Source organism: Typopeltis vanoorti, chromosome 9, assembly GCF_054136105.1.
Source record: "Typopeltis vanoorti isolate ZY-2024b chromosome 9, IOZ_Tvanoo_1.0, whole genome shotgun sequence".
Classification (NCBI taxonomy): Eukaryota; Metazoa; Arthropoda; class Arachnida; order Uropygi; family Thelyphonidae; genus Typopeltis; species Typopeltis vanoorti.
The window spans coordinates 21,555,094-21,582,580 of NC_143557.1; the positions used below are offsets into that span (position 1 = coordinate 21,555,094).

General features: G+C 35.1%; 1 protein-coding gene across 3 annotated transcripts in view; it reads right to left on the reverse strand.

Moving 5' to 3' along the window:
- Nucleotides 1-27,487, reverse strand: part of LOC150102917 (UNC93-like protein MFSD11) — a 424,271-nt gene that overhangs the window by 347,589 nt on the left and 49,195 nt on the right. For all 3 annotated transcript variants that reach the window (XM_090398563.1, XM_090398562.1, XM_090398564.1), the window contains exon 3: nt 10,656-10,763. In XM_090398563.1, coding sequence (XP_090254689.1) covers nt 10,656-10,763 — 108 coding nt within the window. The remainder of the gene's footprint in view (nt 1-10,655; nt 10,764-27,487) is intronic.

A 27,487-nucleotide genomic window follows, 5' to 3' on the forward strand; every position in this document is an offset into this window, starting at 1 on the left:
GGTACATGAAGAAATTTTGGTTCATAAATTTTATTTATCAATGTCAACAAGCAGTCATTTGCATGAACACTTTCGCAATGAAGCACAGTTTGATAAGCAGCAAGAACTTCACTTGCTGCAATTTTTATGGCTTTCACTATCACCATCATGTCTCACAATAAACGAGCTGATGTTTTTAACTGAAGTGAGAGTCTTTTCAGCATCCTTATGTTTCTGGCTACATAGATGTTGGCTGATGTCACTTCTGCCTGCATGAGCAATGAAAAAATGGACATTACAATGTTGGCATACCACTTCTGTTCCATCACTACACAGCTTGTCCAGTTTAATAAATTTAAATTTTTTCTGGAGATCATCATTAAAACTATAGTTTTGCCTCTTTGACATTGCAAGGATAGACTTCAAGTTTTAAAAAATAAGACTTAAAATTTTAAAAAATATGAAATTTAAACCACCGGCATTGAGCAACAAAGCCACTGGTTAGCATACAGGAAAACAAAAACTAATGCTATAGCAGAACAGACACTGCATCTGAGAGGCAAAAGTGTTGCCAACATGTATTTTTTATTTAAAAATAAATAAATTCCCTTATAGGGAGTAGGCGAGGCTTTCGGAGAATGAGTGGGCAATTCAATCTCCACCGGTAGCCAATCAAAGATATCTGGCCCATGTATTTTTTATTTAAAAATAAATAAATTCCCTTATAGGGAGTAGGCGAGGCTTTCGGAGAATGAGTGGGCAATTCAATCTCCACCGGTAGCCAATCAAAGATATCTGGCCCATGATTAATCAATAATTGTAATCGGCTACCGATGAAGAGCCCAGCAAACAAGTGCTGCCATCTCTTGGTACCTAACCCTAACAGGATATGTTACTGTCTGAAATAATGTGGGGTCTATGGTTGATTTTCTCGAGTTTACGGGATGAAAAACCAGAGTTTCTGAAGGAAAAAACCTGCTTTCCCATGCCAGAGATCAACTAACTCGGTAAACCGGTCGAAGATAGGCTTAGTAAAAGTTCCTCTAGTTGGCGATCAGACTTAAACCTATGTCTAACTTCAAGCGACCTAGTGCAAAGGATGAAAGCACCACTTCCCATGAACTACACGGACCTCTATGTATTTTTTATTTTCTCTGAATAAATCACTACAGATATTGATATTTAGTATCGAACAATGTGACTCCATGGTTATACTAATTACTGGTATCCATGATATTGATATATGATTATAGTTTGTGAATAATAATTTATGATTGACCAATTTATAGTTTTTATAAAAACAGACAAAACTGACATTTTTATTAAAACGATGGCATGGCTGGGACAGTACTATATGAAAAAAATAGTACTGTCCTGTTCAAAACAGTATGTATGGTCAGCCTACTTAGAAGACAGAAATATAAGATCTGATAAAGTTGGAGTCTTTACAGATAACAGATAGATTTGGAGGAAAATTATAGATAGGAAGTTAGTGGTGATGTAAATTTTTTATTTATGAAATAACTGGGACTTCTGACCCAATAATCTAATCTTACCTTCTTGTGGTGTATCTCCATTTTCACCTTGATAGCACTGAATGAGGACAAGTAGGCAATTTGGGATTTAGCCAACCAAATTGTATTCTTTGTATTAAAGTAAAACAAAATAATGATACAATATGATGGAATATGTTGTCCAATTAAACAAATCCCACTGTTTTTTTGCAGGAAAACAGAATGAACAGCAAAAAGTCAGGTACTGGAACAAACACCAAATGAACATTAGCAAAATTAAAGTGTACAACATTAACACAAGAAGTATCCACAAAAAAAAACAAGTTGAATTGGAAGAAGAATTTAAGAAGTAATGCAATGATATAATGGTCTTACCAAAAAAAGAAGACAAAATAGGTGATATTCTTCTAAATAATAAATACATGTTATATTCAGGCAACAGTGGTCAGGGAAATTAATTTTGGACCAATAATGGAAATTACAACCATGTTAGTAATGATTACTTTAATTTCATGACATTTCGACCTTCATATTAAGGTCATCATGTGAAGTATACACATATATATATACAGAGACAAGCTATATTACATTTCAAACAGTAGCCAAAGAGGCAATGATTGGAACAACTGTTATTCTACTGGCCTGACCTCTAGTGGAAAAAAAAACATCAAAGCTATATTCTACTTATAACATCATCAGAGAACAAATTCATATAGATTGTTTTATTACAGCAAAAGTTGTGTCCTAATTTCACATGAGTGTTGTTATATTAGAGTTAAGATCCTGGATTACTTACAGTTATATTTATAATTAACTCTTGGGCAAAAAGGTTATGTGGGCAGAATATGTGACTTCGTTATTTTTGGGACTTTCAGACCATCATTATTGCTAAGATTAGGGTGGTTGATAAGAATTTCACAGGCCTCCTTAAATTTACATTCATACTACATTTTGGTATGATGTAAACAACAGGTGCCTTTCCAGTCAATTCAGTTAAGGTAGTAAGAACATCATCAGAAAGGCCAGATTTACCATTGTTATTAAATTTAATGTGCTGTTTCTGTTCCTTTTTTCTGATAGGAATTGTGTCCTATTTCACCTATACCTGGGGTATACTGAATACCCCAGGGTGGGCCAGCAGAGGAAGTTGACCCCTAGATGAGTTGAATAAGTTCTTTAATTTTACAGGAGGTTTAAAGGTGGCATTAAGGTTGTATTTCTGTAGTATTCTGTTTTTTTTTTTATCTGATATCCCTTTAATGTATGAAATGGTTACAGTTTTATTGTAATCTAGTTTATTTTTGTTTTTAAGTGAGATCTTCTGAAGAATCTTGTTGATAGTATTCGAGGTAGTCATTTTTCAGGAAGGTATTGTTGATAACTTTTAATTCATCTGTAAGTGCTTGTTCATTGGAGCAAATTTTCAAAGCCCTATTTTTTAGTGTGTTAATGACACTTAGCTTTTGTGTTTGGTGGTGATGGTGGTGGTAGGAGTTTATGTGTATATATTGGCCAATATGTGTAGGCTTCTGGTAAAAGGAAAGACTGTCAGAAGGAAGAAATGTAACAAGTATCTAGAAAAGGAAGTATGTGCTGACTTTCAATCTGAATTGTGAATTGTATGCTTTGTGTTGTTTAGGTGGCTGAAGAATGTATCTAATGTCTGGCGGCCACAGGACCAGATAGCGAAAACATCATCTACGTATCTAAGAAAGACTTTGGGTTTTAAAGTAACAGAATCTAGAGAACATCGCTCAAAAGCTTCCATATAAAAGTCAGCAATTGGGGGGGGGGGGAGGATAACAGTGAGCCAATGGCTGTGCCTTCTTTTTATAGGTAGAAAGTGTTCTGCCACAGAAAATAACCAGAACTTTGCACATATAAAGTAGTACATGTGTAAAGAGCACTGTGATATCAGAAGGAATTTGTCCTATAAAAGAAGAATTGTGTCATTGATTGGGAAATTTCTGAAAAGGGGAGAGACGTCAAAACTGACTAATAAATCACTTTTTTCCAGTGTGATGTCTTTAATTTTGTTTACAGTGTTGTGTGTTTTAATATAGGAAGGGGAATGGCCTACCAACTAATTGAGTGTTGACACTAGTCTCTTGGCTAGATGATAACTGGGGCTGTCTATACCTTCAACTATTGGCCGGAGCAGCGCGTTCTGCTTGTGAATCTTGGGCAAACTGTAAATTCTTGGGGAACAAGCGTATGGAAATAGTTTTCTAACAGTATCCTTATGTCAAGAAGTGACTGATTTAAGTAATTTTTCTGTTTTCTTTTTTTTTATAAGATTAGTTGGGTTATAGTTAACAAGTTGATAGGTGCTGTTGTCTGAGACTAATTGATTCATTTTTTCGAGGTATGTTTGTTTGGTTTAAAATAACAGTGGCCTTTATCAGCTCTAGTGATTATAATGTCCTGATTTGATTTTAATGATTTCACAGTTGCCAATTCAGATTTGGTTAGGTTGCTCATTATTGTTTTCGTATTATTTAAAATGTTCGGAGTTTCCAAACCGTATTTTATCAGCTATGGTGGTTGAGAGAAATCTTAAGCTTCTTTCAATATGGTATATAGTCTAATTTGATAATAGTCCTAGGTGCCACAGCAAAGTTTAAGACTTTATTAAGTAGCGAGAGTTCACTATTGTTCAGTGAATGATCAGAAAGGATGATCACATGACTGTTCATTGAAGGCAGTTGGTGGCTCTTGTATCACTTAATTCTGGTTAAAGAAAATTACCAAGCAAAGGCACTAAGAATATATAATAACTGTATGGAGAAAGCAATGCTCAGGGAGCAGATTCAATCTACTTGCAAAAACTTAGGATTTTCTCAAAATCAGGTTCGAAATTTAAAATCAGAACTTATAAGTTGTTTAAATCCAGATATTTTGGATATCCTTGAGAAAATTACTTACAACTCCACTAAACATATCCTTGAAACAAAGAAAGTAAAACTTATATCCAAATTTCAGACTTAAAGATCAACAATGTTCAGATACTATCTCAACAGCCAAATATGAATTTCTCCTCATTAAATGAAAACAGCCAACCACAAGTCAGTGATAACAATAACAGCTCTTGTTAGTAATTGGTTATTACTGATATCACTTTTCTAGGCAGTTGACATGTTTGCATAACTTAAGTCTCAACTCAGGAAAGATACCACAAGAATGTACGATAGTTCTGTTGTACAAGAGTTGTGCAAAAACTGATTTTAAAATGGAAAATTTTTGAGAAGTTAATAAGAACTCACATACAGAAATGGGTTGTCAGATAATGCCATACTCTGCAAGGAACAATGCAGGTTTAATAAAGGGAGGTCATGTTTTAGCAATTTACTCATATTTTATAACAATGTTATGGTCAAACTGGATATACTATAATACTGCTGGACTTTGCTAAGGTATCTGATGGAACATGAATGGCTGTTGCATAAACTGGAGAATATGGGATTGGAATATAAACTCTTAACTTGGATAAGTTGATGATGGTAACAAACAAGTATCAGCAAATGGTATATGGTGAGTGTGACACCTTAAATTCTTCCAGATTTAAGGTGTCCAGTGGCATGTGTACCTCAGGAATCCTTGAACTATTATTATTCAATCTATACATTAATGATACTAGAAAGAACTTGATAGGAGAGATTCAATTGTTTGCTGATGATGATGCAAAGATAGGCAGTATATTCAGGGATGCTACTGATATCAAGCATTTATGGAATAATTCAAATAGGTTGAAAATGTGGGTAAACGATATTGACTATCAATTCAATGATAGTAAAAGTAAAATTATGCACATTGACATAATGATATTTCCACATGCATATTTTACTTAAGGGTTTATGATACAAGAAATTTATGAAGCTAGGGATCGTGGATAAGAATTTGAAGTTCAACGGTCATATACCAAAAATTGCAAATACAACTCAGAAGACAATTGTAATGTTGAAATGAACACTAACATGTAAGAATAAGGAAGCCATTTTGCCTCTTTGATAAGACGAACACAGCTGAATTACTGTGTGCAAATTTGGCCTCCTGGCTCAGACAGGAAATAAAAGCTGTGGAAAGAGGTGCAAAGAAGAGTTACAAATATGATATCAGGATTATGGAATGTAGATATGAAGACAGATTGAGATCATGTTGCAGGTTTAATGGAATATTTACAGCACTAGGAAAGGATTAAAAACTAATTTTAATGCTTCCAATATTTCATCTTCAGGGATTACAAATAACTCTTGTAACACACACACACACAAAGACAACACAATACTAAATGAAGCAAGTGGATGACTCTAAAGACTTATCTAGGTGGTGCGTCCTCTATGGGCATTTGTAGGTGGCCAAGGATGTGAATCAAAACCTGTGACATTTATTGTTTCCCAAATTTTGGGAAGGTTTATGTATCCATATTTATTTAAATGTGGTTGATTTCTGAGTGCTGCCGCAGAGCCTAAAAATGGCTTTTCCTTTTTGAATTTACTGTGGTGGAGCATGGTGGCTTTCTTCCAAGAGATCCTGTGGATTGTATCCAATACATGGTCTGCAAGGCCAGATGGACCATAGTTGTAATTGCAGATGTATGATTTGTGTTCCTCTAAAGTCTTTCTGAAGTAAGCCAACTTGTAGGAACCGAGTACTTTATATACTCCAGGCACTGAGAGAGGAGGGAGCTGATCTTTGGTAGAACGGATAAGGATAGCAAGTTTACAGTGGGGCTTAAAAGCTGTGTAGAGGTTATACTTTTTTAAAGACCTGGCTTTTTTTCTGATGTACCATGAATGTAGGGGATAGTGATGGCATTTCTGAAATCCTTCTGAAGCAACAGCCGAGGAATTGAGGAGGAACTGATTATTTTTTAATTCTGTAATCACTATAGCCATTGGAAAGGAAGGTGTTGTGTATTTGGTTGAGTTCGGTTGAAAGAGAGGTTCCACTGGAACAAAGATTATGGGCTCTATTAGCTCTATTATGGCCTCCTCATAGCTTTTAAGTCCCACTGGAAACTTGCTACTCTTATCAGGAGTATAAAAAGTACCCTGTTCCTGTGAGCTAGCTTACTTTGGACAGACAGGGTAGATCAGTGACCATCCGTTTAGTGGAACACAAATCATACATCTGCAATCACGACTATGGTCTATGTGGCCTTGAAGAGCATGTATTGGATACAATCCACATGATCTCTCTTCGAAGAAAGCCACCATGCTTCACCATGGTAAATTCAAAATGCTAAGACTGTTTTTAGAATCTGAGGCAGCACTCAGAAATCAACCAAATTTAAATAAATATGGATGATAAAACTTCTCAAAATTTAGAAAACAATAATTGTCAGAGGTCCCACTTTACATCCTAGGCCACCTACAAACACCCACAGAGTGCGCACAACCCAGATAGAGCTATAGAGTCACCCATGTGTTTCATTTAGTATTTGTTGTTTTAAGGATACTTGCGAGTATATTTAGTATTGTGTTGTTGCCTTTGTGTGTGTGTGTTACAAGAGTTATTTGTAATCCCCAAAGATGTCTCAGTGACTGAGACAAAATGTTGGAAGCATTAAAATTAAATTTTAGAGGGAGCTGATCTTTGGTAGAATGGATAAGAGTAGCAAGTTTCCAGTGGGACTTAAAAGCTATGTAGAGGCCATAATAGACCCTAATAGAGCCCATAATCACTGTTCCAGTGGAACCTCTCTTTCAAACCGAACTCAACCAAATACACAACACCTTCCTTTCCAATAACTAGAGTGATTACAGAATTAAAAGAATAATAAGTTCCTCCACAATTCCTCGGCTATTCCTTCAGAAGGATTTCAGAAATGCCATCACCATCCCCTACATCCACGGCACATCAGAAAAAAAGCCAGGTCTTTAAAAAAGTAAAATCTCTACACAGCTTTTAAGCTCCATCATAAACTTGCTATCCTTACCTGTTCTACCAAAGATCAGCTCCCTCCTCTCTCAGTGACCGGAGTATATAAAGTACCCTGTTCCTACAAGCTGGCTTACTTCAGAAAGACAGGGTAGATTAGCAATCATCCATTTAGAGGAACACAAATCATACATTTGCAATCACAACCATGGTTCATCTGGCCTTGCAGACCATGTATTGGATACAATTCACAGGATCTCTTGGTAGAAAGCCACCCATGCTCCACCACAGTAAATTCAAAAAGGAAAAGCCATTTTTAGACTCTGCAACAACACTCAGAAATCAACCACATTTAAATAAATATGGATACATAAACCTTCCCAAAATTTGGGAAACAATAAATGTCACAGGTCTTAATTCATATCCTTGGCCAACTACAAATGCCCATAGAGGATGCACCATCTAGATAAGGCTTTAGAGTCACTCAGATGCTTCATTTAGTACAGCAATCCCTTGATTAATGAGCCAAATGCATTCTTTAAAACAGGCGCATTAATTGAAAATACACTAATGGAATATAGTAACCTATGGGAAAATGCATAATTCGTTCCTCAGATTTCTTTTTTGATCTTTAAGTTTTTTTTTTTATAAAAGAATTAGGGTATATCTCAGGGCCTAGTTAAAGGAAAACCATGAAGCTGAAAGACAATAAAACATATTCAGAATATAAATTTATTATTCTGCTTCTTAACAGAGAATTGAACTAACATAGTTTGGCAGGCATTCTGTTTCTTTTTTTCATACACTGACGGTATGGCCCTATTGCCTCTTCTGCAAATTTTACTGGTTCTCTCTTCACTAGGGTCAGTCTCTAAGCATTGCTGCTTAAAAACTTCGATTGAACAAAAATTATTTTCAAATTGTTTCTGTGAAACCTCTTTAGGCTTGTCAGTGATTAAATTTTCTTCATATTCTTCAGGATCTTCCAGCTGTGCATCTAAATTTAGCAGGTCAGAATCATTCAACCTTTCAGAATGAGATTTAATTAACTTAGATTCATTTGAAAAGCCTCTAAAATCATTTGCACAGTGTGGAAGAATGTGCTACCAAACTGCTCACATATTGCTAGCAGTAATTTCATTCGACTTTGTGACTTTATAACCAGGCTAAGATTTCTCTGATTTGGCTAGAAAAGTCTTGGAAGGCATTGGCATTCGCTTCAAAAAAAAAGGCTGGTTTCATCGATATTAAATATTTGTTAATCACAATCATCCCCTTCTTACACAATTTTCTTCAAAATCTCTGGATATTTCCTTATCTGCACTTGCAGCCTCGTGTGTGATTAGAACATTATATAGGATATTTCTCTTTTTGAAATGCTCAAATCACCCAGCACTAGCATGGAATTCTTCTACTTTTCCATCATTCATAGCGCTCTCTCCAAGTTACAAAGAGACAATGCTTTTGATTTAATAAGGCTTTGTTTAGGGGGATCCGTTTTTGGTTACAATCTTCGATCGATGTAAAAAGAAGTCTCTCTAATTCAATCATTATAATACTTTGATTTCGAGTGCATGCATGATGAACTTGAAGCAGCCTTACCTTTCTCTTTGTATTCAGCAGTTGATTCATCCATTTTTGTCTTCTTGTCCTATCTTTGTTCTGGACTCGCCTTGTTCATTTTTCTTTATTATTTCAAGTTTTTATTCCAATCAGGTTACTTTTCGAATCATTTTCCCACTTCTATTTTTTGCTCACTAATTCTTTTACTCATGATTTGGTTAGGAAAATAATTTTTTAAAAAAAGTAAGGAAAACAATTGCACGTGATATGATCAGCAAAATGCTATGTAAAGCAGACGACATAAATTTTGGCAGTAAATTTGGAACAGAGTGTACATTGAAATAGTGTAGTATGCCATTAAAAAATAACTTTGTAAAATGTTTCAAATTGGCAACTAAATTATTTCATCCTGGCGAGTGATTTTTTAAAATAGTTAGCTACAAAAAATGTATAGATCGAAAATTTTTAAAATTTGTAACATTTATTTTTAAGATGTATATGGGCGCACTAATCGAATTTTAGAGGTGTGTCAAAAAAAATGATGCACTAATTGGGGGCACATTAATCGAGGGATTGCTGTACTGTGTTGTCTTTGTGTGTGTGTGTGTGTGTGTGTGTGTGTGTTACAAGAGTTATTTGTAATCCCTGAAGATGAAATATTGGAAGCATTAAAATTAGTTTTTAATCCTTTCCTAGCTGTAAATATTCCATTAAACCCCCAGTACTTAAGCCTAAACACAAGGACAGATTGAGAGTATGTGGACCATGGTAAACAGGAGAAAGAAGAATGATACTACAGAAGTCTACAAAATTCTGAAAGAGTGCAACAGGATATCATCTGATGAAATATTTTGTTATATGGGTAGCGAGGAGAGAGAACACAAGGACATCCATGTGAGTTAAGTTTGCAAGTGAAATGTGTAAGTGCTAGATTTTTCTCTCACAGAGCAGTGAGTGAATGGAACAGTTTGCCTGTTGAAGTGGCGAGTTCATCTAGTGTAAATGAGTTTAAGAGAAGGTATGACAGCTGGTGACATATGGCATTCCTTGAAACCCCTGACTCCCTGAAGGTCCCAAATAATAATGATAATAATAATAACATGCTGAAGCAAAACATCATAAAGGATCACTTGAATGTAGAAATAAAACATGCTGACAAGTAGAGGTAGGGAATTTAGAGTCTCTCTTTAAAAGGCCCTGATAATCTCCATTTTGATTCCAGTGCTCAGGGGTTTGGTTTTTGAATTTTTGGGAAATAGAGAATGGTGAAGATGTTCATAGACAAACAAGATGGCAAGTGGGTTACAAAAGTTGCCTGAAATGCAGAAAAGAGAGGATAAAAACTTCTGTTACTAAGGAGTTTTATAGGAGTGATGCAGAAAAAAAATGTTGATACATGACAAGAAGGGAGTGAAAAAGGGGTCACCCCTGGTAACTACATTAAGAGTGTAGTTAACAAGTGCATCAATGGCTAGATTATTTGCTTGGAGAGTAGTTATACGAGTAAAGTGGGTAGCCAGAGGCAATCACGAGTGTTCTGTCAGTGAAAAAGTTGAAGTATAACAAGCACTGTACGAAATCATGGTTAGTGTGCATTTCCTGTGATGAGTCTTCACCCTGTCGAGATGTATGTATAATAATAATAATAATAATATAGAAAAAAGCTGGAAAACCCGGATCTAGAAAGAAAAAATTAAGTAAATATAAATAATTATTTACCCATATGCAAGACCTCCAATGAGCATTGCATATTTTGGGCCTGTATATGCAATTAATGCAGGTGCTACCCAATTGAAAACTGAAAACACAGCATAGATAACAGCCAAACTATTTAAAAAACAGAAAGAAAAAAGAAATATATAAACATACATACATATATAACATGAAAAGTTCTATAAATATATTTTTGTTATGCTGAATTTTGCAATGCATAAATTCACACAGCAACTAAAAAGTAAATCACAATTACTAGTAATAATATATTTAATTATAACTGTTACTAATTTATATTAATTTAAACAATGACCATTACATAATTTAGAACTGCAAATACAATAAATGCAGATGTCCCTGCCCCGTTATTATCCAGTTGAAAATACAAGACAAAGATTATGTTAACATCTAAAAAAATAAATAAATAAAATACAGACATAATTCTTAAATAAATATTTGTTTACATTACTAACAATCTGAGTTTTTGGATATAAGGAGATCAAACATTGTGTATATAACTAAATTTATGATATCATAAAAAGGCATCATCGTTATTACTGGTCTTCTTTCACAAATCAGTAACATGCTTATTATTATTATTATTATTATTATTGTTCCGGGAAACTCCAAGGAGTCGACAGACTCATCGAGGGAGGCCCTAACATCATGTCAAGAACAACTATTCAACATTCACACAGTATCTATCATACCTTGCCTTGAACTCATTCACAGTCGTAGCACCCACAACAGACTCTGGAAGCTTATTCCACTCATTTACCACTCTCCAAGTAAAGAACCTAGCTCTAACACCCTTGTCAACCACGCTCTTGCCCAGCTTCCATGCATGGCCCCTAGTCCTCCCACCACCAGTCATATTTTCAAAAATATCTTCTGGATCAATCTTATAAAAACCCTTCAGTAACTTGAATGTCTCAATCATATCACCCCTCCTTCGCCTATCGTCCAATTTCTGCAACCCACAAATCTTCAACCTGTTCTCATAAGGTTCATTCCACAGACCTGCTATCATCTTGGTCACTCGTCTCTGGACCCTCTCCACTTCCTCCCCATCACGAAGAAACTTTGGTGCCCATAGCTGGGCACAGAAGTCCAGATGGGGTCTTATCAAGGCTCGATACAGAGGAACAACAACTTGTTCGTCTCTGCATGTTAAAGTATTTTTCAGAAGCCAAGTGATTTGGTGAGCTGTTTTAGTTACTTTTGCAATGTGCCCCCTAAACTTCAACTCCCTACCCACCAACACTCCCAAATCCCTGGCCTCATCAATCTCCTGGAGTATGATTCCACCAATGCGATATACTGCTGCTATTCTTTTCACCCCAAAGTGCATAACCTTACACTTTGCCACATTAAATTCACATCCATTTTTCCTAGGCCAGTCCTCCAAACTATCCAAATCATCCTGTAAAATTTTGACATCTTGTGCACTCACAATTGCTCTACCCAACTTTGCATCATCAGCAAACAAGTGAACACTTCCTCTCAGATTCTTTCCAATATCATTGATGAATAAATTGAAAAGCAGTGGTCCAAGAACAGAGCCCTGTGGCACTCTACTAGTCACAAGACGTCTTTTAGACTCCACTCCTGAATAAACCACTCTTTGATATCTCTCCTTCAACCACCCTCTTATCCATCTCACCAACCCTATATCCATACCCATCTGCTCCAGTTTACTGATTAGGGTTCCATGTGGTATCCTATCAAAGGCCTTGGCAAGGTCCAGTAGTATCACTGTAAACCCATTACCCCTATCCAGTTCAGCCGTCACTGTGTTATAAAACGTGAGCAAGTTACTGAGGCATGATCTACCCTTCACAAAACCATGTTGTCCCCCATACAATATCCCATTTTCATCTATCCAATCCTGTATTCTTTTCTTGACTAATTTCTCTAAGACCTTGACAATGATTCCTGATATGCTAATCGGTCGGTAATTTACAACAGCAGTCTTGGAACCACCTTTATGCAGTGGAACTATTTTCCCCTCTTTCCACCCGCTCGGGACTAACCCAGACCCGAGACTCAAATTAAACAAAATGATCAAGAGTACTGACAATTCTTTAGCTGCTTCTCGTACAACACGAGCTGGTATACCATCCAATCCCACAGATGTATTGACATTGAGGTTATGCAATAGACTACTCACCTCCACTTCATTCACCACAATTCCCATATAATCTACTGGTTTATTCGTTTCTCCAATGTCACCACCTGGATGATATACTTTTGCAAAGTGCTCACTCAGTAACTCAACTATCTCAACTGATTCAGTTACCTCCCTACCATCAGCATTCTTTAAAATCAATCTGCCATGTACATTTTTCCTTTTACTTGCTACATATCTAAAAAACTGTTTAGGATTCTCTTTAGCCTGCATGGCCAATGTTCTTTCGTAATCCTTTTTTGCTTTTCTTACCACACTCGTCACCCTTCTGGCCTGCGCTTTATACCGTTCATGTGCCTGCCGGTCACCCTTCTCCTTAAATTCCCTCCATAGTTGTTTCTTTTTTTGCAACTCAAGCTTAATGGTGTTATTCATCCATTTAACCCCTACTTGATTTATTATTCGGACTCTAGGTATACAGTCAGCCATTGCTTCATGCAAGCACTTCTTAACTACCTCCCATGCACTATCAACTTCTAGTCCTTGCAGTTGTACATGCCATGGCACTGAACCAATCAAACTCCTAAGCATGTCATACTTTCCAGCCCGATAATTCCACATGTACCCTGTCTTAATTGAAAATTCTACACCTTTAGCCACCTCCCAAGTTAAGACCCTATGATCACTCTCACCGATTGGTGGCAATGTGGTCATATTTGTTACAGCTAAATCCTCAGATGTAATTACTAGATCAAGCACTCTCTGACCCCTAGTATTTTCCATTACATGCTGTCGCAGATAGTTATCCCTTAATAACCGCATAAAATCCAGTTCCTTCCTCCCGTGTGTCCTCTCCTCACTCCAATCAATGCGACCATAGTTGAAATCTCCCACAATAATCACCCTCCTTCCACCCATTTCTTCTATTTGCTTGTGCATACTGTCACCACCATCTTTTCCATCACCTGGTCTATAGCAGCACCCAATTGTATATTTAGTTCTGCTAGCCACAATCTCACACCAAATGGCCTCAAATGTGCTCTTTTCTCTATCCTGCAATTGAACTTCTATTCTCCTTGGCTGTAGCTCATCAGCTATCATCAACAATATTCCTCCCCCCATTTTATTCTCTCTGTCATTCCTGAACACACTATACCCATCACATTCAATCCCACTAGATATCATCTACAGTCAGCCATGTTTCACTAATACCTATAACCTGTGGTCTGGAAGTGCCAACCATGGCCAAAAACTCTTCCTTCTTGTTCCTAATACTCCTAGTATTAGTGTACATGAATTTAAGACCCCCATTAGCCCCAACCCTACCTTGATGCCTTATATTAACTATCCCACTCAGATTTGTTGTCCTTATTTGCTCTGGCATATTATATTCATTCTTACATTCAACTGCCTCCATAAGGACTGTATCTCTACTCCCCCCCCCCTAACAAATCTAGTTTCGCTGAATTTGCACATCCACTACATTCAGCAACACTTTCTCAAGTCTTCTTACACCGTATCCATTCAAATGCAAGCCATCCATCTTATATAGATCCTTTCGCCCATCAAACTCACTCCACACATCCATAAATTCCACACCACTCGTCATACATAACCCACGCATAAAGTCATTCGCAATTATAGCCCTCCTTTTAAACATTTCACTGTCATACCGTGACAAAAGACTCATCATTCTAACTCTCTCACTCTTTTCTTTTGCTACCTCAAACAATTCATTCAGGTCTTCTATCATTTCCATTTTATCTCCTTTCAAATCATTCGTACCTGCCACAACAATCATTTCTTTCACCCTTTCCTTTTGCTCTCTAATAGACGCAGTTACATCCTTTATGGTCGCACCAGGTTGGTATGATTTTGTCAAATCCTCTATTAACACACCTCGTATTAACGAGTCTCCATACAGCACTCTATCCTTCATTTTGTTCATGTTCACATTCATACGCCTATTTTTCCTGTCATACCTTTTATTATTGGTTGGTTCATTCAGTCTACTTTTGTTCATGCACTCTAGCTACTGTTTTGCTCTTTCTATCGCACTATTCAACAACGCGATCTCATTCAATGCATCTATCTCATCTTTTTTGTTCTCTGAGAAACCATTTATACTATCATTCACACTTTCTACATTCACACTCTCACAATTTTCATGTACAACCTTGCCGTTTCTTGTCATATCCCTATTTCCTTCATTCTGAAGGTTGACAAAAATATCACACTCACGATCCGAAATACACTTCAATTCCTCATTCTCCCTACATTTTCTACACACATTCAATCCTTTATTATCATCTATCCACACTCCGACCGCACTCCGCAAAGCGTACATTTCACAGCTAGTACACTGACTCATTTCTTTTATGCTACCGTTCTTTGATAACGATGGCGAACCTTCATTACTGGCCGCCATTTTCCTTCGCACAGGTGCCATCCTTATTTGCAACGTGTTTTGTCAAATTATACGTTATAACACACCAAAAATAGACCTTGTTTAAAAATAGACTGCTTGTTTCAGTTTCACAGTGATCATTACATCTTTCATATACTTGTTTTCTTACAAGCTTTAGAAAATAGCTTCTCTTGCTAATTTTCCTTTTGTCATTCTTTCAATATCAACTTTTCATTTTTCTCTTGTATTTTACTCCAACTCTCATATACCTGTTTCATATACAGGTAACTCTTGTATATCACAGATGTTAGGTTCCACAAGCATGCCGCGTTATGCCAGACTCAGATCACATAGAAAAAGTAGGATTAATTTCCAAAATCATTTTTATAAAGACTATATAAACAATGACATATCCAACAAAAAAATATTTTTATTTAATTCAGGTAATTCATGTAAGTTAAGATAACAAATAAACTATAAAACAAATACATAGTATAAAATTATAAAAAAATTATAAATTGTATGTAAACTTCATTGCACATAATACATAAATGTTTTAGGCAAAAAAAAATAAAGTGTATATTTTAATCGTCATCACTCTCTTCAAAACTAACATTTTGTAGATGTTCTTTATTTACGAGTGGCCGGACATCATCATCACTTGAAATCTCTTGGACATGATTTGTATAATTCTCATTGCATACTTCGGTTGGTTTAGTTATCAAGAAGTCAGCAATAAGATCTTGTTTACCACTATGCTGCAATTTTTTATTAAGTTCATAATGCGGAGCTAAACAAATATCCAATTGTCTCGTAAATTTTCCGGAGCACTCCACTAGGAGATCATTATCCATAAAATAACTTACTTGCCAATTCCAATCCTTCTGCTAATTTTTTTAAACTGAATTCTTTAGCGGATTCATCACAATCAGAATCTTCGGCAGAACTTTCCCCGCCATTTGGTTCGACGTCATCTATCAAATGTACCAGTTTCTCCTCATTTAAATCTATTTCTCCATCATTACTATAAAAAATTTTTTTTTACATAAAAAAAAGCATTACATCTTGTATGTAACTCACCAAAAAATAAAGTGCTCAGCTTGAGATTAACACACTTATGATTTTTAATGCGCTTTCCTGGCAGAAAAAGAAGACAATTTTCAACAATAAATAATTTATATGGTAAACAATTGACGTACATGCGTGCTAAGGGTATTTCCCCTAATATAAATTCGCTACTTATAATTACGTGCATGATACCGGCAGACGCAAATTAAACGAAGACAAAATTTGATTTTTAAGTCGCGTGTTGAAAAATATATTTTATTATTATTATTATTACTTAACACCTCCAGGGAGTCCAAAGACTCATCGAGGGAGGGCACCTACTCCACAACTCTCCATCTCTACCAATCCACCAACCGCAACTACCTTAATCATCTACACCAGCGCCATCTGCCGCTGACCACCACCCCTAGTATTTTCACAGACAATCACAAACATCCATGCCCACGGCACGATTCGAACCCGCAACCTTTTGGCTGGAGAGCGGATACGCTAACCACTCGGCCAACCAGACCGGCCGATATATGAAAAGATAAAGGGTTACTACAGTTTGTAGACCGTCTTATATTGAAACCGTGTTGTATGAGTACCGCGTTATATAAGGGTTACCTGTACTTGTTTTCTTACAAGCTTTAGAAAATAGCTTCTCTTGCTAATTTTCCTTTTGTCATTCCTTCAATATCAACTTTCCATTTTTCTCTTGTATTTTACTCCATAATCATTTTTAAGAAGCAGAATGCAGTATCTTTTAAGTGGTAGTATAAGTTGGAGATGCGAGTATTCAACTTTAGAGTTACTTAATGGTCAAAGCTAGATAACTGTGACATCTCCATTAAGGAACATAGAGAAGTGACCAGGGCTTCTGACCGTAATGTCGTATCTGCTCCTTCCCAAGACACTCCCATTTGGATACAGAATGAACAAATACAAGCTGCCAATTTGGAATTTAAGTGACTAAATTCTATTCTATACTGAGTAAAACTACATAATAATTACAGTGGTATTGCATAATCAGATATCATGCCTGGTGAAACATCACCCAGTTATATCATAGAAGGTTTCCTCAATATTTCTGTTAGGGAACCTGACACACAAAACTTCCAGTAGCTAACTTTTTGTGTTCAAAAAAACAGTAGTTACTGAAACCACCCTCATTCTCAACAGAACTGGAAATTTACACCATTAATGTAAGAATTAAAAAAGAGGGAGAGAAGAGTGGAGTTAACATAATAATTATAGAAAGATCATATCCATATAACTGATTTGCTGAGACTAAGAAAACTAAAACAATTGACAGATGTCCTGATTTATTCAGAATTACGATCATCGAAAAGAAAACATAATCATAGTATCAGCATTCAGATAATAAACCCTGGAATGACTGGCAAATTCATTGAGTGATGTAGGAAAATATCAAAATGAAAAACTGGAAAGTGAGACTTATTTATGTCTACACACACACACACACACTAAAAAGCTAGTTATTGTTGGAATTCTAACCACAATAACCAGCTCTTCAAATGACAAACCAAACACAAACGTTATATAAAATTTGGAAAAAGGTAGGGTTAATAATAATACAAGTAGTTGCAAGATTTATCTTTGGATAAAGACTATTCATCATTAACATCATATTCCAACATAAAGAACTATAATACCCACAAAGAGAAGATACAGAACACGCCCACAGCATAAGAAAAAAGTCGTTTATTTTTGAAACATCTATGGATCAGATACAATTCATATAACTGTCAGTAAACAACCCACATAATGACTACAGCTAAAACTTAACTATGAACTGCAAAATTTCAAATAGTTTCATATATTTTGCAGTATACATCAGGAAAGTTACAGTAATTTGCATAAAATGACTAGAAAGAGATGCATCCAAAATTCAAGTTACATGATATTCCACTATAATGAAATTAATGGTTAAATAGTTTAGCACAGCCATGTGGTAACATATATCTGAGATCACCAAACTTGAGGTTTTTGAAGAATGACAACCAGACTTGATGAAAGATAGTTCCTTGGTTTTTATTACACTGCATGGAACATTCTGGAATCTTCTTTGAATTTTCTGACAAAAATGTTGTGATTGGTATATGGTATTTCTGTTTGCATCCAAAATACTTGAAAATTTTCATTTGTATAGAAAGTTAGTCTGATACGCATTTTCTTTCTTCCTAACATCGTTAATATGCTCAGACACAAAGATCTCTCCAGATCAGCCTGTTTGTCTTGCACAGCAGAAGATGCAAGAACACCAAATTTTGTAGGCCAATTTTATGAAGAAGATGATGGTTTTGGTGGATGCAAAAATTTATTTACCTCAAATATTGATATGTATTCCTCTTGAAAATTTTTGGTGCAGTTCTATCATTGCTTCGTTTGTTCAGCAGTCTTTCAAAGATATCCTGACATCTAGGATATCCTTATCTTCAATTTTCATGTATCTTTATCATCTTTGATTCCTTTTACAGTACTCTTTTCTCCATTTTTATGCTTTTTCAGTAGCCTCTAGAACATTTTGCCCCCTTCCTGAATATTTATTTTCCATACTCTTACCAAAGTCTTTCCATGACTTTTATTTAGCTACTTTTACATAGCTTAGCTCTCTTGCAATTTTCTTTGTATTCTTAGAACATCTGCCAACTTATTTGAAAGAACTTTTGGTATGCTTTCTTCTTTTCTAAAGACTGCTTCTTTAACATCTTGTATCCAGCTTGGTGTTCTTATTTTTCTATCCTTGCAGACAACTTCACCACATACCTCCCTAGCTGAATCAATCAATGTCTTCTTCAGAGTTTGCCACTGAGACTCCAAGGTTTGGTTCTTGTTTTCAGTTTATTTCATTTTTTCTTCAATAATGTTTGTATAGTCGAGTCTACAATTTACCTGTAACAGCTGCCCAGCTTTAACTCTTTTTAAAACTTTCTTACATACTGTTCTTTTCAACGTGATATCCATTTTTGTCTTTTATCCTGCTGAGTACTAAGTAATCATCACTTCCAATTTCAAATCCTCTGTACACTATTGTATCCTGAACCAGCATGCATCACAATCAACAATGATGCTGTTCTTATTTCTTGTATCTTCTGTCCATGTAAACATCTTTATGTTGAAATATGGTGTTAGTAATGACTAGTCCATGTCCTGAGCAGAAGTCCAGTAAATACTTAACATTCCATTATTATTAGCTTTGTTCTTTTTCTCCAAATTTTCCCAAAATGTTTCTATATGCCTAGTGGGATTCATTTCCTACTTTGCTGTTCAAATCCCCAACAAAGAACACTTTTTTCCATTTTCTTTATGTCAGCTGCCTGTTCCAATGATTCAAAAAATTCCTTCACTTTTGAAGTTTGCCCACTCTACTTGAAACTGCCTTCCAATCAAAAAGTTTATCTTCATGTTTAGTGTTGAATGCTATCGCTACACCTTCCTTTCCTCGATCATTATTGCTTAAAAATAGCATCTTATACTTATTTAGTAATATCTCACCTGTTTTTGTCTTCTTTGTTTCAGTAATGCTAATTATGTCCACATGGTACTTTTCCAATTCTTCTGCAAGTTTTCGATTTCCTTTCCATTAATACTCCTCATATTGATGGTTCCCATCTTCAGTTCTTCTGATGTTAAATTTATTCTTCTTCTTCTAGATTTTTATGTACTTTCCAGATGTCATAATCAAAAATTAATTCATAATTAATTCATAATTGGATTTTTTCATCATCCTCACCAAAAGTTGGGAAATATCACAACTTCAAAGAATAATTAATACTGAAGCAAAAAAACAAATAATTAATAAATATGAACTTAATCTTTTATTTCACCAATTTCTTCATAACAGCTATTCAAAAAAGCTAACTTACTATTCTCTGAGAAACCAACTCATATAATTTAAAAATTTCCTTACTTTCCAATGATATATAGCAAAATTTATAAATCAAGTCAATATCAAGTTGGTACCTTGCACTTGATAGTGCAAGGTACCAACTCTTTCAGCTATTCCACCAAGAGTGCCTCAGGGCTCCATTCTATCATCTACTTGTTATATATTTCACTTTATTATATATCATAAATTTCTCTTATACATAAATTTCTCTTATTCGCTAACATCCAAGTAATTTGCAACGAGTGCTTTAAACAATGATCTCCATACTTCCTTCATGGTACAAGCATAACCTGGTTGCCTTCAATGCCATCAAAATGCAGTTCTGCGTTTTCTTTCAAACACAGGATCTCAGTTCACCATTCCTTCACTCATAAATACACAAATCACCAAACAGGATCGGATCTCTCTCTCCTTAAACTGACATTTACCTCTAAGCCTCTCCAGATACAAACACATCACAACAATAGCTTCCTCAGTCTTTAAGAAATTAGGCATTCTTTTCCTCACAAGAAACTATTTTACACCTGTCCAGATATTAACACCATATAAATCCCAAAGCCTCCCAATTCCTAGAATACTGTTCACGGTATTCAGGGTGGTAAACCTAAAACCTCCCTGAAAATTCCAGATGCTGTGCAGAGGAGAATAATTCAGATGACCTTACCTTCATTGACTCACTTCAACCTCATGTAGAAGGTAGGCAAGAATTAGGAGAAATAAAGGTGAAAGAATCAGATGTATCAAGTGTTGCTTGGATTAGATATTAATAAGGCTGTGGAAATGCATGATATATCACCACCTATTTTTAAAGAATGTGCAAAAGAGGAAGCCATGCCCTTGTCCTGGTTATTTAATGAGAGTCTTGCAGTGAATAAGGTGCATAAGGTGTGGAAAGAGGGCAAAATAATACCATTCCAGAAGCATGGTTTGAGAACAGAAGTTTCCAATTACAGACCGGTCTGCATATCTGCAGTTGTGATCAAAGTGTTGGAAAAATTAGAAACAGAATCCAGGATTGGGTTGATATACATAGGATTCTCTATGATGGTCAGCACAGGTCAGCAAAGGGCAGGTCTTGTTTTAGCAATCTGCTTACGTTTTATGATAAAGAGTTGACAAATGTGTTGGATAAGGGAGAATCATATACAGTGATATTCTTGGACTTTGCAAAAGCATTCAATAGATTACCACATAAGTTGCTGTACAAGCTGCACAGGATAGGAATAGACAGTATATGGGTTAGATGGATTGGAGATCGGCTCTATGAACAATACCAGCAAGTTGTGTATGATAGAGCTGTGTCTCAGAAAAGGAAAGTGACCAGTGGTGTGCCTCAGAGTTCTGTTCTTGACCCCTACTGTTTAATTTGTTTGTTAATGATATTTCATGTGAATTGGTTGGGAATCTTCAAATGTTTGCTGATGATGCAAAGTTAGGTAGAATTATCAAGAGTAGTGCTGACGTTAATTCTATTCAAATCTTCTTGTAGAGAATTTTTAGCTTGGACAAATGAGTGGGGTTCCAATATTAATGTTAATAAATGCAAGGTATTTACATTTTGGTATATATAAGGTATATATACACTTTGGTATACAAAGATATAAAGGCTATATACTGTATTGGTGGAGCTGTATTTCAGGAAGTGGATGAGATTCAGGATCTTGGAATGATGGTGGACAGTGGATTGAAGTTCGGAGGGTACATTGCATATGTTGAAAAGACTGCACATCGTATAGCTGCTATGATAAAAAGTACATACACTGACACACAGGAATGAGGAAGTGGTGGTGCATCTATATAAGGCATTGGTGAGACCACATATGGACTATTGTGCTCAGATTTGGTCACATAGTTTTCATTGTGATTTGGAAACACTAGAGAAGGTCCAAAGACAAATAACCAAAGTGATATCAGGACTTGGAAGTGTTGGTTATGAAGAGCGTTTAAGAGAGAATGTGGATAACAGAGGTTGGTGGATAGGAGGAAAAGAGGAGATATGATAGAGACCTTCAAGTTAGTTAAGGAATTGTACCAGATTAATAGAGAAGAAATTATAAAAAGAGTGGATATTAAGATAGGAAGAACAAGAGGTCATCCCTTGAAGTTGTATAAAGATGTGGTGAAGAAAAGTGTGATGAGTAGATTTTTTTTACATGGAGAATTGGTAGTGAGTGGAATGCATTACTCAAGTGCATTGTGAGTGTAGGTAGTGTAAATAACTTCAAAGCTCATTATGATAGACATGTTGCTAGTTAAATGGGCCTCCCACGATAAGCCTGATGACCGCATGGGGGTTACGAAATAATAATAATAATCTCAGAGATGCAGAGTTTCAGATGTGTCTCTTCTACAGGTACTTCCATGGTCTCTGCTTCAGTGAACTGGCAAGCATCATTTCAACACTTGCTGTTGGGCATGTTAAAACAAGGGCAACAGCTGCCTAACATCCCTTTTCAGTACAACTGCAAACACACAGATATGGCTTCTCCTCTTTCTCATTTATTCCATCTGCCTCTGTCATCTGGAACAGCTTTCTCCATAATGTGTTTGCCAACAACTTCAACCTCCAGCTCCTTAAGAAAAATATCAACAGATTTCTCATTCTATTACTGGATTGTATAACATATACTTAATCATGTCTACCAGACGAAACACCTTTTTTTTTTTCAGAACAACAAAAATGTTCATAGTCAGTTTCTTTGTTAGGGCCTTTTTTCCAAAAATATATAAAATTCTCTTCTTCTTTTCCATGGGATCCTGTCTTATTACACTTATGTAGTATACAATATTATTCCTCATTAAAGTATAAATTCTCTTACCTCTTGCAGTTCAGCTTGATGCACAATTTACTAATTTTTGTACTGGAATGGAAAAAAGTTTCTTTTACTACTTCAAAAACAACATATCTAAGTTGAGCTAATTCCGTCGCCCTGTCCAGTAGAAATAATAAATACTGTATACTACCAGTTAGTGAAGAAAGGATCCCATGGAAAATAAGAGAATTTTGTGTTTTTGGAAAAAGGCCCTAACAAAGAAACTTATTCTATGAACATTTTTGTTGTTGTGAAAAGAAGGTGTTTAGTCTGGTATACGTGATTAAGTATATGTTATACAATCCAGTAATAGAATGAGTCAGAGAATGGGTGATTTTAATATTTTTGGATAAGAAAATCTCTAAAGTGTAGATTTATTTTAGAAGACCTTGGATCCAGTATTTTGTAGTTATGTAATTTTATCTGAAGTGTATATATTGTTTTAGTTTTATTAAATGTGTCTATTTTTTGTATTTGGTCTTGAGTCAGTGATTTTTCCAGAATCTAAAAGAAACAGCTAAAGGTCATTGCACCAATCGGAATTGAACGTTTATGTAAATAATAATAAACATTCGGAATAAAAAATTATCTTAACTGTGCTACCAGCCAAGACGTCTATAGACGTCAAGGTTATCATGGATGCGAAGTGCATATTAAAATTGTAATACCATTGAAATATATGATGGATACGAAGCGTATGAGGATGCATATTTGATCCATAATGGCCGGTAAGGTGGTTAATAGAGATAATCTCATAACAAATGGCGATTAATCATCTCTTCTCTAAACAAATAGTGCAGTCAACAGGATATAAAATATTGAAAGATGAGGGTTGTTTTCCCTGATACTAATTGTGCATCTCATTCACAATCAGATTGTAGGAAAGGGAATAGTTTCAAACCTCGTAATTTGAATACACAGCAAAGGAGAAAGTTAAATTCTGGTAAAACAAAACCTAATGCAAGAAATTCCAGAAACATCAGGGTACATAATTCAGATAATGTACATCAGAGTGATAATTATAAGGCTCTAATATGGATGAAATAGTGGCAGAGTATCATAGGTCAGTTAACTTAGAGTTAATAAAGCAGAAAAATGTAAAAATACCTCTAATTTAATTAGTGAAGATAAAGAATCTCAGAAACCTGTAGAATTTAATTCTGATAGTGATGATTCTGTAAATTTAGGACATAATTCAAATAATCTAAGTGAAATATTTAAAAAGTACAGAAATGAAATTTGTAAATATAATGAATTTGGAAGATGTAAATTCCCAATTATCTCTGGCATTAAATGATTCTAAAACTAGTATCCATTCAGAGATTGTAAATGATCAACAAGAATCGCGTTATTATTTAAGATCTAGGAATAATCATTAAACGTGTTGTTAGATATAGGTTAAATATTTAGAAAAATTTTTAAAAAGAAATTGATGTAAAAATAATCATAATTATGAATATTTTTACAAATTGTTTGTTAGTACATTATTAGTTTTGGTTTCATAACACATATTGTCAGCACTTGCAATATGCCCGTTACAATTTACATGTATGCCGAGGAGTTTAATGGATGATTGACAGCTGAAACACAGAGCTTTCAGTATCGAAGTAATGGAAAAAAAGTAGAGAGCAAATGGAAGTTCAACAACGCAGACCAGAGAAATTTTGTTCTTAGGAAGTTAAGTTTTATGTGGCAGTCGGAAGAATATTAATAGAAGATTCCAAAAAGGAATTGTAGAACTGTGAGTCTTTAAACTGGAGGAATTGAGATTATCAATAAGTATTGGTAAATAAAAGAAGTCATTGCAATTGACGTTCTAAAGGAATGTTCGAGGAAACGCTGACTGGAAAGATTCATTCGTTATTTCTACTGGAATTAGCAACTTAGATATCTTGTTTATAAAGTAGTAGAAGAAACTTTTTTTTCTGTGGTACAAATATTAGTAAATTGTGCGTCAAACTGAACCGCAAGAGGTAAGAGTATTTATCCTTCAGTGAGTCGGTGAGGAATAATATCGTATACTACATAAGGATAATAAAAAAGGATCCTAATGGAAAGGGAGTAGAAAATTTTATATTTTCGGAAAGAGACCTTAACAGAGAAACTGACTAACATTTTTTGTTGTTGTGAAAACATGTTTAGTCTGGTAGATGTGATTAAGTATATGTTAAGCAATCCAGAAATAGATTGAGTCAAAGAATGAGTGATTTTAATATTTTTGGATAAGAAAATCTCTAAGGTATAAATTTATTTTAGAAGGCTTTGGATCCAGTATTTTGTATTCATGTAATTTTATTTTAATGTATATATTGTTTTAGTTTTATTAAATGTGTATTTTTTTGTATTTGGTCTTGAGTCACTGATTTTTCCGGATTCTAAAAGAAACAGTTAAAGGTCATTGCATCAATCGGAATTAAACCCTTCTGTAAATAATAATAAACACTCAGAATAAAAAAAATATCTTCATAGAGATAATCTCATAACAAATGGCGATTAATAATCCCTTCTCTAAACACTATTTACTCCTCTATGATGACATTAAGCTTTTTGTCTGTTATAATGATGCAGTGGCACACCCAAGGAGGGGCCAAGGGGTCCCTGTCCTCCCCAAAAAAAGAAAATGGAAAATTTTCCAAAAATCTTTTTCTAATTAAAATTCATTTTTTTATTTATGTTGTGTCATGTTTCTATTTCTATACTACTTATGAATTAGCAGTCACATGAGGTGGGAATACCCATAGCTCTTGGGAATCACGGCCGCTGTGAACACAAGGCAAATGAAGTAGTGCTCAGGAGGACCAAGCGCCACTTCGTTTGCCCGAGCAGGTATCATGTATTGGCAATCACTGCAGATGCTCAGTCATAGGCCATATGCAATGCATAAAGTGTATTCTCAAATTGGGGGGGGGGGGGGGTCGATGATGCAATACAGTATTATATCAATCAATCACAGCTGAAGTTTTAAGTGCCGATATTTTCATCATTTTTATCGCAAGAACTACAGTTAAGTCAATGTTAAAGCTAAGTTATTCAAAGATTATTTAATAAAACATTTAATGAAAGAATGTTCGTGAAAGTAATTCTGTGATACAGTAAGTCTGCAGAAACATCTCAATAATGTCTCATTTCCTTTTATACATATATTTTTTCGATGTTGCTAAACATTTGTTGCCAACAGTTTCAAGTCCTTACATTCCATCCAAGAAATATCACAAAACACAATACTAGAAAATCTTATTTTAAATTTAAACTTGTATTTTCTTCTCTTTATATAATAATTTTATTTCCATTCTCACATGCAACAAATTATCATCATCATCAATTTTTCTGATATATATCCCCAACAGGTGTTCAGGTTACTATGACAACACTATAAGATTAAGTTTACATTATTATTAATCTCCTGTTTTCACAATTTTCCTCCAAATTAGTCTATTACTGTAACCACTCCAATATTGTAATATCTAGTATTTCATTCTTCTACGACAGTTCTAACTGAATCAATCCACCTAAACCTTGATCTTCCTCTGGGTCTCTTTCCTGCCATCCTGGCATTAAATACCTGCTTTGATAACCTTTCCTTACCCATTCTATTTAAGTGGCAATACCACCTTAGATTAGCTCTGCTTATACACTCTTGAATGCTAATAGTGTCAGGTTCCTTTCTAATATCCTCATTTTTAACATGATTCTGCATTTGATGCCACCGGACAATGCCCCAGCTAGCATGAAATCCTGTCATATTGTACCACTATTTTACATTGTGGTTCAAGCCCAAAGAATACAATTTGGTTTGCTAAATCCCAAATTGCCAGCCCATCCTTGTTCGTTCAGTATCCAGTAGATACCCAACTAACCAGGTGCACCACGTGAAGGTAAGAATTGGACAGAAGCCCCAGTCGGTTCTCTGCATTCCCGAAAGGTGATGTGGAGGTCTCCTCCACGTTACTTGGCTTTGACCCCTAAGCAACAAATTATATATATAAAAAAATGTGACCTGGATTTGCTTTAAATATAGTCTCATAGAATAATGAAAAGGAGCTTCATAGTGTTTGCATCAACAGATGAGTAGCAAAAGGATGCAGAATATTGTCCAATTAACAACAAATGCATCTTAATGATAATGTGCTTAGTTGCATTAACACATTAATACCACTCCAATTCCTGGAAAGAAATATCAAAATAGTTAATTATTTCTCATTAGTTAATAAGTTAAGAATATTCCATTAACAAAATTTTTTGCACTGAAGTTTTCACTGAGGTTTTCAAAAGCTGCTATTTAGTTTTATAAAGTTTGATTTGATTGAAATTACAGTCAAAGCAACTAAGGCTCTGAGGTCAGGTTATTATATCTGTTAATTCCATCAATTTTCTAGCCAGTTTGCCTGTTTGTAGGATGAAAACCATGGTTATTACCTCTGTATGAGATTGGCTAACTCATCAAAGACAAAATGCTCCATTCTTGTGATGGTGATATAGAGGTTCTTATTTGAATAAAAATGAAATTATGATTATTATTAACATGCTTCA